This window comes from Vipera ursinii (assembly GCF_947247035.1).
Source record: "Vipera ursinii genome assembly, chromosome: 1".
Lineage (NCBI taxonomy): Eukaryota > Metazoa > Chordata > Lepidosauria > Squamata > Viperidae > Vipera > Vipera ursinii.
The window spans coordinates 99,248,920-99,264,235 of NC_139512.1; the positions used below are offsets into that span (position 1 = coordinate 99,248,920).

Sequence of the window (15,316 nt, forward strand, 5' to 3'; positions counted from 1 at the left end):
AAGTTTAATTGTGCTTAGCCAAAAGAGTAAATCAAGCTACAACTTCCTTGTTCTATTAATTACTATTTTTATTTTGTTTGAAGTGGAAATCTATGCATCTTATGCCTTTAGAGTTAATTCGATTAAACACAACAATTCTTAAATCTGAATAGAGCATTTATACACTTGCATCATACTTTCCAAATATTTGCTGATAATAGTACAACTAGGATTGAAAGATTTAATGGTTCAAATTTACTCAGCATTTTATTTCTTTTATCTGGTTTTTTACCCTTCAACAATCACATTTTTTCATATTTCTAAAATAGTTTCCATCCCTTAAAAAGAAATGTTAGTGGTATACATAACAATGGGTTGAAATTTATATAAAGCACATACAGAATCTAAAAGACTCTAAAACAGCAATCCATTGGTTACAATAGTTATTACCAGTGCATTCTTCAGAATGAAACTCCTATTATAATTATAAAGTGTTTATTTTCTTTGTCAGAAAACTCTACAAACGCTATGCTTTCCTCCGTTGCGATGATGAAAAAGAACAGTTTCTTTATCATCTCTTGTCATTCAATGCTGTAGATTACTTCTGCTTCACCAATGTTTTTACAACAATTTGTAAGTATAATCTTTTATTTTTGGAAAATTTTCAAATTATCTTGTGCCTAATTTTCTATAGTAAGCACTTGTAGTTCAGACTCCACTTTGTCAGATCCATGGAATACTATTTTCATATGACTTGTATGTGGGTGTCAAACTCAATTTCATTGAGGGCCGCATCAGCATTGCGGTTGCCCTCAGGGGGCCGGGTGGGTATGGCCAGGGTGGGCGTGGCCTACTGGGTGGGCGTGGCTAGAGTGCGTATGGCCTACTAGGTGGGCGTGGCTAGAGTGCATATGGCCTACTGGGTGGGTGTGGCCAGCTCTACATTGTTTGCATCAAGGGTGCCTATGGGGGCCTGGGCAGGAGTGGGACAGATCTGAGGGTCTCTGGCAGAAGGAGGGTCTCTGGGCCAGGGCCAAGGCAGTGTGGGCCGTTCCCTCACTGTTTCCAGGATGGCTTCGCGGGCCACATGAAACCACTTCGCGGGCCGGATCCGGCCCCCGGGCCTTGTGTTTGACATGTCTGCACTATAGAGAGCTAAAAGTCTTAGGAGAAATGTCATAGGAAAATGAAATGAAAGAAATACAGATTCTAAAAATTATGTAAAATCTTAAAATAAATATAAGCCAATTATTCATAAGGCAATATTAATCCCAACATATTATTCAAATTTTAAACTCTGGATTTCTCAAGCCTGGGAGGCTATAATGATATTATTTTGAGATGTGATAGAAAATATATTTAACTACTATAATTGATTTTCATTGGTAAGCTGGAAAGAGAGCAATTTCTCTCCCTACGCAAATATTCATTTACCTTCAAAATTTGTTCCAGAAAGTCATGACTTTTGTGTGGGAAGTGAAAAAAGGAAAAACCATGCTTAAGGATATTTAAAAGAAAATTGGTCTGTACAGGACACTGAATGCAATGCTAGCTATAAGGCAAACACATAGAGTGTGTTTTGGGAAGAGTAATTTTCAAAAGGCTGTTTGTAAATAAATTGTGAGACAGGTATTTGTATGTGCATATTTGGGTAGCTATCTGCTTGTACCTTGAATCAAAAATGTTAGTGTATTTATATAAATAGATTTCCTGGAAACAGGGATTCTTAAAAGAGTTTTGAAGCTGCCTCATTTATAAACAGAATAAAACATATCTGTAAATTTGATAAACACGATTGTAACTGGCTTGTATAAACCTAGTATTTTAGTAAACATTTAAATAGTGTAAGGGATGGAAGTAAGATCTGTTCCCATCTTACTTACCATTTGCTGTTGCTGGCATTTTTTCTTTCATTTGGCTCATGGGGCTAGTATTGGGCTGATACAGGAGATTAAAAAGTATTAAAGAAGTAGGATAACTTTTACACACATCTCCTCAAAACCTTACTTAGCTTGCTTTATGATCTATAAAGTAATTTCAGTTAAGAAGAATATGTGTGTATTTCACAATTTGCTAAGTTGCTGTTCAAAAATATCCCCAGCAAGCCTATAACGCTCTACACTTACTACTTATTTTAACTGATAGATTTCAGAACATAAATCAATAAACGTTAAGCAGATGTAATAGGTTTAAGAACTCAATTGAAACCTAACATTAAAAAGTGTAATATATTAATGCATGAAAGGTGACAAAATGAACTAGGGAAATTCTCACTGGGAAAGTTTCTTACTTGGGAGTTTGTCACTGGGGAAATGTACATTTCAGGAGTAGGAGATTCTACTGAAGAAGTTCAGTGAAGCTCCCCCTGCATTTATTCTTGGAGACAATTACCCAGATGTATACGTGTTTTCTTTTTCGCAGTGATTCCATACCATATATTGATTGTTCCTAGCAAAAAACTTGGTGGCTCAATGTTTACAGCCAACCCATGGATGTGTATTTCAGGAGAATTGGGTGAAACAGGAATCCTACAGGTTCCAAGAAATATGCTGGAGATGACATTTGAGGTATTTGTCATGTTGTTGTTGAGCAGAAGAAAGCAACTTTTCAGGCTCTAAGCCTTGCGCTTTGTTTCAAAAAATAATTTGCAATGATCAAGGGCTACATTACAATAATGTAAGCCCTTTAATGTTTTTTTAAAACAGGGAATAGCTTAAACACCTTTGACAATTGGCCTTTAAATTCTCAGCAGCTTTATATCTTGAAACTACAGGTATCCCAGAGCCATGGGTTATCTATCCCAAGTTAAAGGAACACAAAATAGAAAAGCATGGACATTGTGGGTGGGTGGGGAGAGGGAACAGGAGAGAGAGAGAGAGAGAGAGAGAGAGAGAGAGAGAGAGAGAGAGAGAGAATTTAATAGAGTGAACTTTGAAAATAGTTACTTTTGTGGATTCCAGCAAACCCTGACAATTATGATCACAAAAAGGTTACTAAAAGTAAAGTTTCCTTTTTCTACATTTAACTTGAGGTTTTGAGAAAACTCTCCTATTATCTGATTCTGAAAATTGTTTCTTTCAATTGTAGCATTTACCCTTAGTAATTTCCTTAGTAATACATTGACAGGTTTATAGAATAGATTCCAAGGTTTTTACAAAGTTAAAAATCATTAAATTTATCACAGAACAAAAAGGGGAAAAAGATCCAAAACCCAAAAATCTACCATCATAAATAATTAGTCAGTGATGGTCTAATGCAGCGGTATCAAACTGCTAGCCCGCAGGCCGGAAGCGTCATCAGGAAACGACGCCCACCCCATTGCCAGCAATGGGGAAAAAGCTCCGATATGTTGTGCGACGTCACATGACGTCGCAAGTTTGACATGTCTGGTCTAATGAAACAGAACTTTCAGTGATTTATGGGAAATCAGCAAGGAGGGTACCTGGTGCATCTCTAGAATTAGCGTTACAAAGGAGGGGGATGTTGCTTGCAGTGCTCATTTGATCTTTCATGGAAATAAGATCCTAAGCAAAGCCTCCCTTTTACAATGCATGTGTCATCAGTGTCCACTTGAAGGGGACAGTCCCTAAGGTAACCTGGAGTTTGTTTACATAGAGGTTTTTAAGTAATAAAGAATTTTGTTTGGACTTGGAAACTAATCGGTAGCTTGGGCAGTAAGGAGAGAACATACCAGTACTAATTATTAGCCATTAATATCCTGACCATTGCCATGTGTGCCACCTGCAAATTCTGGGTCATTTCAAAAGCAATCCCATATAGAGGATGTGAGAGTAGTGTTCAGGACATAGATAAATGTTGCCATAGCTTCATAAGCAAGAAATGGGTGCAGCTGGCATATTAGCCAATGCTGAACATGTGTTCTCTGCTCATGGCTTTCCTCTGATGTTCCTGCAACAGCCATATGTTCCCAAGTTGTGGACCTGTTCCTTCAGAGAGAGAGGATCCCATCAACAACAATTACTGAATCATCTTGGAGAAAATGGGAACTATCACATTATCTTTTTAACCCTAGTTAAAATTCCAATCTTCTTCTGAGAGTGTCAATTGCCTTCTCTCCCTTGCATTTCTGTTGCTTTCCAGTTGCAGAGCAAAACAGAATTGACTTTCAAACTATAATTCAATTCTTTGTCTATGTGCATCTCCAATGTCTGCCTAAAGTCCTGTTATATCTTCCCTCTTCTAATGTACATTAATAAAGGCAACTTGTTTGATTTTTTTTGTTTTCTAATTTTTAGTGTCAGAATTTGGGAAAACTTACTACAGTACAAATAGGACACGATAATTCTGGATTGTATGCCAAGTGGCTAGTGGAATATGTTATGGTCAGAAATGAAGTGACGGGTCACACTTACAAGTAAGTTTCCTTTCAATTTATGCATTGTACAAATAGTATTTGAATTATTGAATTCTTGAGTAAACTAATTTGTACTACAATAAATATGATTGCCTCATTTACTTGTTTCTGTAACTGTTCCAAAGAAGGATGTATCAATCTTAATAACTTTACTAGCTGAATCTGCAAATGTTGGAAGTACATTTATTTGGAATTTTCTACTTCACATATAATAAATAATCTTTTATCTATTATAGTAACTTTCTATTAGATTCATGCTTATACAAAAAATATGCATTGACTTCTGCATAAATTGGAATCTAATGGAAGAATGGAGCCTATACACATATCCTGATTTTTAAATCAGTATTTGACAGCCTAAATTGTGCTATTGTGCACCCCATCTGCAGTCCATTCCAAATATTTGCATGTTTAAATCCACAATCTTCATCTTTTTTATTTTATTTTCAGAAGGTAGGCTGTGTGTCCCTGTGAGACAGAAAGAGTTACATCAGAGGTGGGCAACCCAGTGGTTCCCAGCAGTTTATTTGAAACCCCCGTTATCCTAAACCTGCATTGCCAAAATATAGCAACAGAATAATCAAAGTATAGTAGATTGATTAAAGCTTATTGCTAAGTGTGTGGTCTAAGTTAAAGATTCCTTCTGGAAATTCTCCATCTTCTGCTTCTTACCTTTTCCACAAAAGAGCTGGGGGGAAAAATGAAGTATGCCTCTTCCAGAGGAAACATTGCATCATCAAATAGCCTTCAGTGATCTTTCAAAAACTCAAGATGGTCAGTTGTAGCTGTCAATACAAGTCTTAAAGTTGTCAAGGTTGCAGACCCCTGGTCTATTCAGAAGTACATGAACACTATTCTGCTGGCTCAATTATACAGTAACTGGAAATATTTACAATGAAGCACAGTCACATTACAGAGCAAAATCAAGTCTGCTGTGTGCTGTCTTTTTAAAAGTATAATATGAGCACAGTGACCCTACAGTACTTTTCTTTATTTTTTTCCTCAGGTTTCCATGTGGAAGATGGCTTGGAAAAGGTGTAGATGATGGCAGCTTAGAAAGGATCTTAGTGGGTGAATTGCTGACATCTCATACTGAGGTAGATGAAAGACAGTGCAGAACGCCTCCATTACAGCAATCCCCCAGCATGATCAGAAGATTTGTCACCATATCACCTAACAACAAGCCAAGTAAGCTGGGTGGATTGTAGTTATGAATGAGCTACCTGAAAAATGGCATAGAATACTCAGGGAGACTCAGTATTATAACACTTAGTTGTATGACCCACTGGTCTGTTCTCAAAACTGTGAATATGTTCTCTGTAATTATCAGTTGTAAATAATTCCAAAATTCATGCTATTAAAACTAAGTCACACAATATAATTGGTTATTATCTCAAATATGCATGAGAGTTCATAAATATTGTTGCAATTGAACTATATATTGGTTCATCTACTGACTGAGGAAAGAAAGACAATGTTTATTGATTAAATCTGTAGTATAAAGCTAAAAACATTAATGATTACAAGCAGGATATCTCATAAACCTGTTAAGAGATTTTCTTGTTTAATTTATAAAGATTGCACTCAGCCTGTTGAGTGTAGCTATTAACATCATTTGCCAAGGACCAATTTTCCTGTTATAGCTTTATAACTATAATGGAATTGTAAGTGACCTTTGGGAAAGGAGGAAAAGAGATACTGCTTAGAATCAAACAGACAAGAGGCAGGAGCCCCCAGTGGCTTAATGGCCAGAGAAAGATATTTAGGAAAGTTCCATCCTAATGGATGAAGCACCTAAAATGATATTGGGAAGTTTATGCCTTCAGATTTGCAAAGTTCTGTTAATATAGCCCTACAATAAAGTAGAATTGGTTCATCTAGTCTTGTTTCCTGTCTGGTTTACGAGGGCTGACATCAGTCTTGCAAATCTCCTATTCTCTTCCAAAGAGAGGGATTTTGGGAATGGCTTCCCATCCTCAAAGAATACCATCTGGCAGCCACATTGTTACAACACCAATATCAAGTAGATGCATCCAGTCCTGTCTGGTTTACTTGCGAAGGCCGATAGTAACATATATGGGCAACTGGGTGCCCATGAGGGGATAGATGGGGAACTCATCAAATTTGCAGACGACACCAAGCTGGCAGGAATAGCCAATACTCCAGAAGATAGGCTTAAGATACAGAAGGATCTGCACAGACTCGAACACTGGGCACTATCTAACAAAATGAAATTCAATGGTGAAAAAAGTAAGGTTCTACATTTAGGCAGGAAAAATCAAATGCATAGGTATAGTATAGGTGGTACCTTGCTCAACAGTAGTAACTGTGAGAGGGATCTTGGAGTCTTAGTAGACAATCACTTCAATATGAGCCAGCAGTGTGCTGCAGCTGCCAAAAAAGCCAACACAGTGCTAGGCTGCATTAACAGAGGGATAGAATCAAGATCAAGTGAAGTACTAATACCACTTTACAATGCTTTGGTAAGGCCACACCTGGAATACTGCATCCAGTTTTGGTCACCATGATGTAAAAAAGATGTCGAGACTCTAGAAAGAGTACAGAGAAGAGCAACAAAGATGATTAGGGGGCTGGAGGCTAAAACATATAGGGAACGGTTGCTGGAATTGGGTATGTGTAGAGAAGGGTGAGGGGTGACATGATAGCAGTGTTCCAATATCTCAGGGGCTGCCACAAAGAAGAGGGAGACAAGCTATTCTCCAAAGCACCTGAAAGCAGGACAAGAAGCAATGGATGGAAACTAGTCAAGGAGAGAAGCAACCTAGAACTAAGGAGAAACTTCCTGACAGTTAGAACAATTAACCAGTGGAACAACCTGCCTCCAGAGGTGGTGAATGCTCCAACACTGGAGGTTTTTAAGAAGAGACTGGACAGCCATTTGCCTGAAATGGTATAAGGTTTCCTGCCTGAACAAGGGGTTGGACTAGATGACCTCCAAGGTCCCTTCCAACTTTATTATTATTATTATTATTATTATTATTATTATTATTATTATTATTATTATTATTATTATTTTGTATGCACACAAACTAGTATACACAGGCAGTCCTTGTTAATGACAGTTCTGTTTAGCAACCATTTGAACTTACAACAGTACTGAAAAATTATGTTTGCAATTTACTAGAAACAACTGCAGAATGCACAAGTATATTGTTACTGATCACAAACTGAATCAGAATCTACAATGTGATCTGACTGCAAAAAAAAAAGACCAACTAAAAAAGACAACTGTAGTTTTAGGCCCCATGGATAGAAGTGTAATTTCTACATCATGGGAAGTCATTCCGTTCTGCTGGTCTGCATTGGTCAGCCACCATCCAGTGTACCAAGTCCTTTACTAGATGCTAAATCCTACAGGAGTGGTTAAAAAAACTGAGAATGTTTATACAGGAAGACTGAGAGGGTAGAATAGTATTCTTCACCTACTTAAAAGAAACGAAAAGACCATCATCTCTTCTATATTACTGCACAAAGAGTTTGTATTTAATGTTGGGGGGTGGGGAACAAACAAACTTCCTAACAGGAAGAAAAGATTTATAGGAGAACCAATTATCCAGCGAGCTGGACAGCTTCCTATCAGTGGATGTGTTCAAGCAGCTTGTCAGTCATTTGCTGGGAATATATCACTTCCTGCAGTGAACAGGATTTGTTCTTGAGATTAAGGTGTCCTCTTTGGACCTATGATTCAAAACTAGAGCAAAGCTACAAAGAGTTAATTTTCTAACCTTATTATCTAGATAGCTGAATATATTTTATAACGTAATTTTATTTTTATTATGGGATTATTATTTGTGGTATGCTACACAGTAACTTTTGAAAAAAATGCTATAAAAGAGAGAATATGTTCTCCATTTTTATTTTTAAAAGGACTTGTCTGTGTATAAACTAGACATCAAATTAGGTTTTTTAAATATATATATATATATTCTCTTTTGCACAGAGTTAAATACAGGTCAGATACAAGAATCTATTGGTGAAGCAGTAAATGGAATTGTGAAACATTTCCACAAGCCAGAGAAAGAGGTAAGCTTACTATACATAGCAATAATGGGGATTGATCATTTCTTCCTTGATTGATATCTGCCTAGAATTGACTAATATAATTGCTAATTAATGTAAAGGTGTAGATTATCAAATACATGATATTGTACATAATTTCATACTGTGGCAGTTCTTATTAGGACTTTCAAGTGTGTTTGGAAGCTGTAATTAGGTTCATTTGATCAGTATTACTAGAGGTGAAATATAAATTTACATCTAATTTATCTTTTACTGTAATTCCTTTGATTGTTATGAGCCAGTCAGAGTCACTGGGAGTCAGGCAGGATACAAATTTGATGAATTGTTATTACCGGTATTTGATAAAAAGGGGCAGGTAAACTACACTGTGGGAATGAGAGGTAGGTTTGGAATTTGATTTGTGTGAATCTGGATCACCAATACTTTCCTTAATTTTCATATACGGACTACATTCTCATCTGAGGTTTTTTACTCTTTTCCCTATTTTGTAGTAGTAGACATATCCTGTGGTACTTCAGCCTTTGCAGGCTTAGTCTTCCAGGCCACACAGGAAACATGACCAAATGAACTAATTCTACTTTATTGTAAGGCTACATTAACAGACTCTGGCAAGTCTAATTCCTGCCATCTTTTTTACAGTCTGAGAAGCTAGGGAGGATTCCTTTTGAGCTTATTACTCGGCCCTCTATCCAGTTGCAGACTATACCATCTCATATCTGACCATTCCTTAGGCAACATTTCTTCTCCCGTCTTCAAGGTGTTTCCTACATACTGTTGCAGGTACCCAGTAGCATAGGCATCCATAGCAAACAGAAGTTGTCCACTATTCTCCCTGCAGTTTCACGTGGTCTGCCTCTATTGTCCTTTCTTTGCATTGTATGGTACAAGTTGATTGTTTTCTTGCTGATGCAATTTGGGGATCTCCACTTATTTCAGTAAAAGGGCTGTTGCTATATATAAGTTATAGATTATCTATCTCTGTTCCAGTGTGTTACTCATTTTGTAGTTTTCATTTGGCTACCTTATAAATAAATGTAATCTATTAAAAATTTCCAATTTCTGTTGTAGCCTTACTTCTGAACCTTTTTAATATAATAAAGGTAAAGGTTCCCCTGCATATGCGTGCTAGTCGTTTCCGACTCTAGGGGCCAGTGCTCATCTCCGTTTCAAAGCCGAAGAGCCAGAGCTTGTCCAAGGACGTCTCCGTGGTCATGTGGCCGGCATGACTAGACGCCAAAGGCGCACGGAACGCTGTTACCTTCCCACCGTAGTGGTCCCTATTTTTCTACTTGCATTTTTACGTGCTTTTGAACTGCTAGGTTGGCAGAAGCTGGGACGAGTAACAGGCGCTCACTCTGTTACGCGGCACTCGGGATTCGACCCGCCAAACTGCCAACCTTCTGATCGACAAGCTCAGCGTCTTAACCCACTGAGCCACCGCGTCCCTTTTTAATATAATAGGTGGAATCAATATGAAATATACATATCATGGCATATATGTATAGTGTTAATTATCACAGGCTGTAGTGGTTTATGGTTAGACAGATATATAAACAACTTAAAAATAAAGCATTTGATTGTTTGATTTTCCATTGGCAGAGAGGAAGTTTAACACTTTTGCTTTGTGGAGAAGGTGGACTTGTTTCTGCTCTAGAGCAAGTGTTTCAGCATGGATTTAAATCTCCTAGGCTCTTCAAAAATGTTTTTATTTGGGATTTTCTAGGTAAGTACGGAACACTTGCTTGGAGATATAATCCTATAATATCTACTTTGTCTTCTTAAATGAGCCTCATGGATAATCTGAATTATTGGTTATTGCAATAAACACTATTTAGTACTAGAAATAACTTTTAACACCCATTCTTAATATAAGAAAATGAAATGAAGCAATTATTCTGGATAATATTTGAAGAGAGACAAGGCAATATTTATTTATTTATTTTATTTTAATTCCATTTATATCCCGCCCTTTTCCGAAGACTCAGGGCGGCTTACAAGCTTAGCAGTAGCCTTCATTCTATGTATATGCCTGCTTATTAGGGCTTTCACACACACCCCAAGCGGTATTATTACAAAGTCAGCTTATTGCCCCCAACAATCTGGGTCCTCATTTTACCTACCTGGGAAGGATGGAAGGCTGAGTCAACCTTGAGCCTGGTGGGATGCGAACCTGCACTAATTGCAGGCAGCTGGTGTTACTTAAGGAGGCATTAGCCCACTGTTCCACCAAGGCTCTTTCTTGTAAGAATATGTAAGAAAGTAGTAAAATAATATTTGGTACTAAGAGCACTAAGCAAAATACGAGATTTATTTTATCAATTGCCTGAATGTCAAATTTTAAATTTGAAAATGTAGTGATATTTGCTTTTTATATATTATATACATTCTCTACTAATACTCAATATAAGAAAGTTGAAAACAATGGCATATTACAAGTAATTCTCAGCTTAAAACAGTTCATTTAGTGACCGTTCAAAGTTACAACGGCACTGAAAAAAGTGACTTTATGACCGTTTTTCACATGACTGTTGCGGTGTCCCCCCATGGTCACATGATCCAAATTCAGACATTTGGCAACTGACTCCTATTTATGGCAGTTGCAGTGTCCTGGGGTCATGTGATCCCCTTTTGCCACCTTCTGGCAAGTAAAGTCAGATTCACTTAACAGACGTGTCACTAACTTTAACAACTGCAGTGATTCACTTAACAATTGTAGCAAGAAAGGTCATAAAATGGGGCAAAATTCACTTAACAAACGTCTTTTAGCAACAGAAACTTTGGGCTCACTTGTGGTTGTAAGTCGAGGACTATCTGTACTCCATAGATATTAGATCAGACATGTCAAACACAAGGCCCGGGGGCCAGATCCGGCCCGCGAAGTGGTTTCATGTGGCCCGCGAAGCCATCCTGGAAACAGGGAGGGAATGGCCCCCACTGCCTTGGCCCTGGCCCAGAGACCCTCCTTCTGCCAGAGACCCTCAGATCTGTCCCACTCCTGCCCAGGCCCCCATAGGCACCCTTGATGCGAATGATGTAGAGCTGGCCACACCCACCCAGTAGGCCATATGCACTCTAGCCACGCCCACCCAGTAGGCCACACCCACCCTGGCCATACCCACCCGGCCCCCTGAGGGCAACTGCAATGCTGATGCGGCCCTCAATGAAATTGAGTTTGACACCCCTGTATTAGATGATCAGAGTAAAATTGGTATGTTTGTATTTAAAAACACAAAAATAATTCAGTTACAATCTGATGTGGTTAGATGACCATTTTTTGTTCTGCGTCTACCTTCAGAAAAAGCACAAGGATTTTATGAAGCTCTTGATCAGAATGAACTGGTCCCAGAAGAAAACTGGCAGAAAAGAGCTAGGAGTTTTTGTCGCTTTGTAACAGCCATCAACAACACTCCTAGAAACATTGGGAAAGATGGCAAATTTCAGATGTTAGTTTGCCTAGGAGCTAGGTATGACTATCGCTATTGCTTTGTCTGCAAGCTACTTGCTTTAATGTTTTCCTAATTATTTTGTTTCCTTATTCTGTTGGTCAGGTTGATGCTGTTTAAAGAAGTATTAGCTTTTAGAAATTTAAAATAGAAGATGATTATCTGTAACAATTTATTTTGTGACAAGTGATTTTTTTTTAAAAAAAGTTGTTTAATGTGCTAGAAAAAGAAATCTTAGTGTTTTTGTTTTTGAATATTCAGCAGGAGTTCTACTCTTCCTACCTTATGCTATAATAAAGGTATTTGAGCTCCTCAAATGTTATAATGGGACTGTAAATGAATGAAAATAACCCTTTTTGTTCTTTCATTAATAGTTACCTTCAGAATCAAGTTCCAGTCATTGTCAGAACTGCTAGCATCTGGAACTATTTTACTTTATGGGTTTATTGAGAGAAGTAAATACAATTTTTTAAAAATTGAGAACTGTGTCCTGTTAATGAAAAATCTTTAAGCTCTGGATAGTTTTTGCATAATGATAGAGTAAAAACCCACAGTGAATAGGTACACAATTTGCCAGTATAGACTGAAACCCCAAATAATTGATAGATGACAGACAGACACATATACACACATGCGCACAAGATATATATAACCATTTGGGTCTTCTGAAAATAATTATTGTGCTAGGATTTTTTTCAAAAAATTTTTTTTTCTTCTTGCTCATTCCAGCCCCATATCTCAAAATTCTTAATGTTCAGAGAAGGACATTTTTTTCAGTCACGCCTCACATTTTACTTCTAATTTTTTGTTTGTGGGGGCAAGAATTACACAAACTGAAGCAATAATTCTATTCAAATATTATATACACTTTTTAAAAATAATTGTTTCTACTTTAAAAAAAATTAGCTTAATACTTGTTAAATGAACCAAATGTTTTGGAATTCCTTTTTATTGTCTTCAGAATTTTGGCAGGAACTCTGAAGGTCTCAAGCAAGGTATCAACACGAAGTCTACAAATTGCTTTCACCATGTAGTTGTTCTCCATTAAACCTACGATTGCTGACATTCAAGACTGTGAGAGTTCTAAAAAATGTGGAGACCTTCAAGTTAGCTTGTTCATACCAAAACTAGGTAGTAGATGTACAATTGCTAAATTTGAGTTGAGAAGGAGTGATAACACAAGAAAAATTAGTATTTTTCTTACAGAAGAAGATAATATTTAATGCTTATTTTAGACCTCTAAAACTTTCCCTTACAGAGATCATCTCTTACACCATTGGATTGCTCTGTTGGCAGACTGCCCCATCACTGCTCAGATGTACGAGGATACAGCATTGATAAAAGATCATACACTTGTGAATTCTTTGATCCGTGTGTTGCAAACATTACAGGAGTTCAATATCACACTGGAAGCATCCCTTGTCAAAGGAATTGACATCTGATTTTGCCTCATGCAACAAGCACTGTTTAAAAAAGCAACAAGGAACAAACTATTGTTAGTATGCAAAGATTCTATCTGCTAATACATCGCATCCAAAATATTCATGTGACTCAATGCAACTCTTCTGGAATGAAGATCCAAATGGTGTGCAAAAATATAACAAAAACTGTACATCTGGTGTGTAAAAGGAAAAAGGATACTTATGAATTACTTTTAGAGTTTATTTACTGATTTGCTTTTACACGCTTTCATGTGAAAGAGTTAGATGAGTATTGTGCAGCTTATTTTAAAGCTGTAATATTTCTTTGCCATAGATAATGGTGCAGTGAGAAGCTCTTAGCATTCTCTCAACTTGCCTTCAGATTGTATCCTGAAAAAATGTAATTAACACATTCCAATTTCTGCTAAGAGTCACTAAGCAATTAAAAACTAATATTTTATTACGCAAGTTACACTATTATCTCTTTAGCATTTCCATGTTGAGTCACTGCTGTGCTGCAAGAAACTTAGAAATGTAAATGTTTTTAATAGGCTCAAAGCACTGAATTCATTAGCATTTTTTCTTTTTTATCAGTATTATTTTTAGCAGATTTTTCAGGAGTAAAACATGCAGATAGATGTTCAGAAATCAGTAGTATTTTTTCATACATGAAATTGCACAGAGAAAATTATAAGTGTGTTTTAACTGGCATTTATTTATTTAACTTTTTCATCATGATCTGGTCTTTGCCTTTAAAAAAGAATGCTATATACTTGAGTACAACCCCCTTAGACAAAAGCTCCAGAAAAATATGTCTCAGCATGGACATGCCTTTCAAGTTCAATTAGTTTATATATAATGGTATTTCAGAACATAAAATACAAATGTGATTTTAAGGTTGCATATCCCCTACTCATGATGGCTATCAGTGTAATAATATGACACTTGCTGGAATAGCATATGAATATGCAGTCACATAGAACAAAATTTCACGCTTGTGTGACACATTACTGGCACAATTTTATTACAGCATTATAAGCACATCTTCTGGTCAAACATTTGGGATGAGTATGAGTGAGGTCAGTATTACTGTGACTTACTTATGCTGTTACTCAACCGATTAACATGTAAAGATTTTCAGATCTTGGTTAACCCTACTTCATAGGCAGAAGATAACAAACGTATTCTTTTCAAATGCCGAATATCATGTTTTAATTCTTTTGCTTTGTTAAATGCAGGAATTCTTGGATACATGTGAACATTGTGTAAAAATATTAGCCTATTCTAATTAAGTTCAGATGTGGATTCTTATAAATAGTAAAATTCCAATCAAGAAAAAAAATCTAGTGAATGCCTAGAAACAACTGTTATTATTAGCTGAGAATTTTAAAATCCTTAGAAGATGCATACCTAATAGAGATAATACTGAGATACATAGGACAAGGGTTGAACTCTCTGTACTGTTGTAAGAGGCCTTTTCTGTATGAACACTAGGCTTTAACATAGGGAGCTGTGTAAAAGGAGTCTTCAGTTGTCAGTTTACTCAAGTAGCATTATTCTTAATTCCTACATTTTGTGGTCATTTTTCCAGTAACTTAAAGTACAGCACATGTATTAAATTTTACTATTTTTACTTACCTTGTGTTTTTCATTATTATCTTGAAAAGTGTTCATTATTGCCTTCTTTCACTTCATTTTTAATCTATTTACTCTTATCCTAAGAGGAATTTGCTTGACTATCAAAGGAGCACATTTACCCTTATTGTATTGGTTGTTGTGTACTCATGCTAATCTTGGTTGCATTGCTATACTGAAATCTCTGTGTGTGTTCACCTAAACATACTCTTTTCTCCTAATTTTTTATCAGGAAAAGTGTTAGCTGACTGCACACTAAACTTGTGAAGATAAAAAAAAATCTGTTACATATCTTTTAGGCACTTTCTTTTGAAATGCCATGTTCCTTAAACTCTTATAATAAGATGTCTTCTGATAGATACCAACTTAATAGAAGATTTGCACAATAGTAGCTAATGCAGGGTGTGACTAAAGAGATGTAT

General features: G+C 36.6%; 1 protein-coding gene across 3 annotated transcripts in view; it reads left to right on the plus strand.

Annotated features, from left to right (window-relative positions):
* The window catches only part of DENND5A (DENN domain containing 5A), a 72,292-nt gene extending 57,396 nt beyond the window's left edge, over window positions 1-14,896 (plus strand). For 2 of the 3 annotated variants that reach the window (XM_083350088.1, XM_083350089.1), the window contains 8 exons: window positions 491-612; window positions 2,401-2,546; window positions 4,236-4,354; window positions 5,361-5,542; window positions 8,316-8,398; window positions 9,995-10,118; window positions 11,691-11,859; window positions 13,097-14,896. In XM_083350088.1, coding sequence (XP_083206214.1) covers window positions 491-612; window positions 2,401-2,546; window positions 4,236-4,354; window positions 5,361-5,542; window positions 8,316-8,398; window positions 9,995-10,118; window positions 11,691-11,859; window positions 13,097-13,280 — 1,129 coding nt within the window. In that variant the 3' untranslated portion in view covers window positions 13,281-14,896. Of the gene's footprint in view, window positions 1-490; window positions 613-2,400; window positions 2,547-4,235; window positions 4,355-5,360; window positions 5,543-8,315; window positions 8,399-9,994; window positions 10,119-11,690; window positions 11,860-13,096 lie in introns of those variants that run through there. The other variant, XM_083350090.1, reaches the window with a different exon arrangement.
* Window positions 14,897-15,316: the final 420 nt, after the last annotated feature.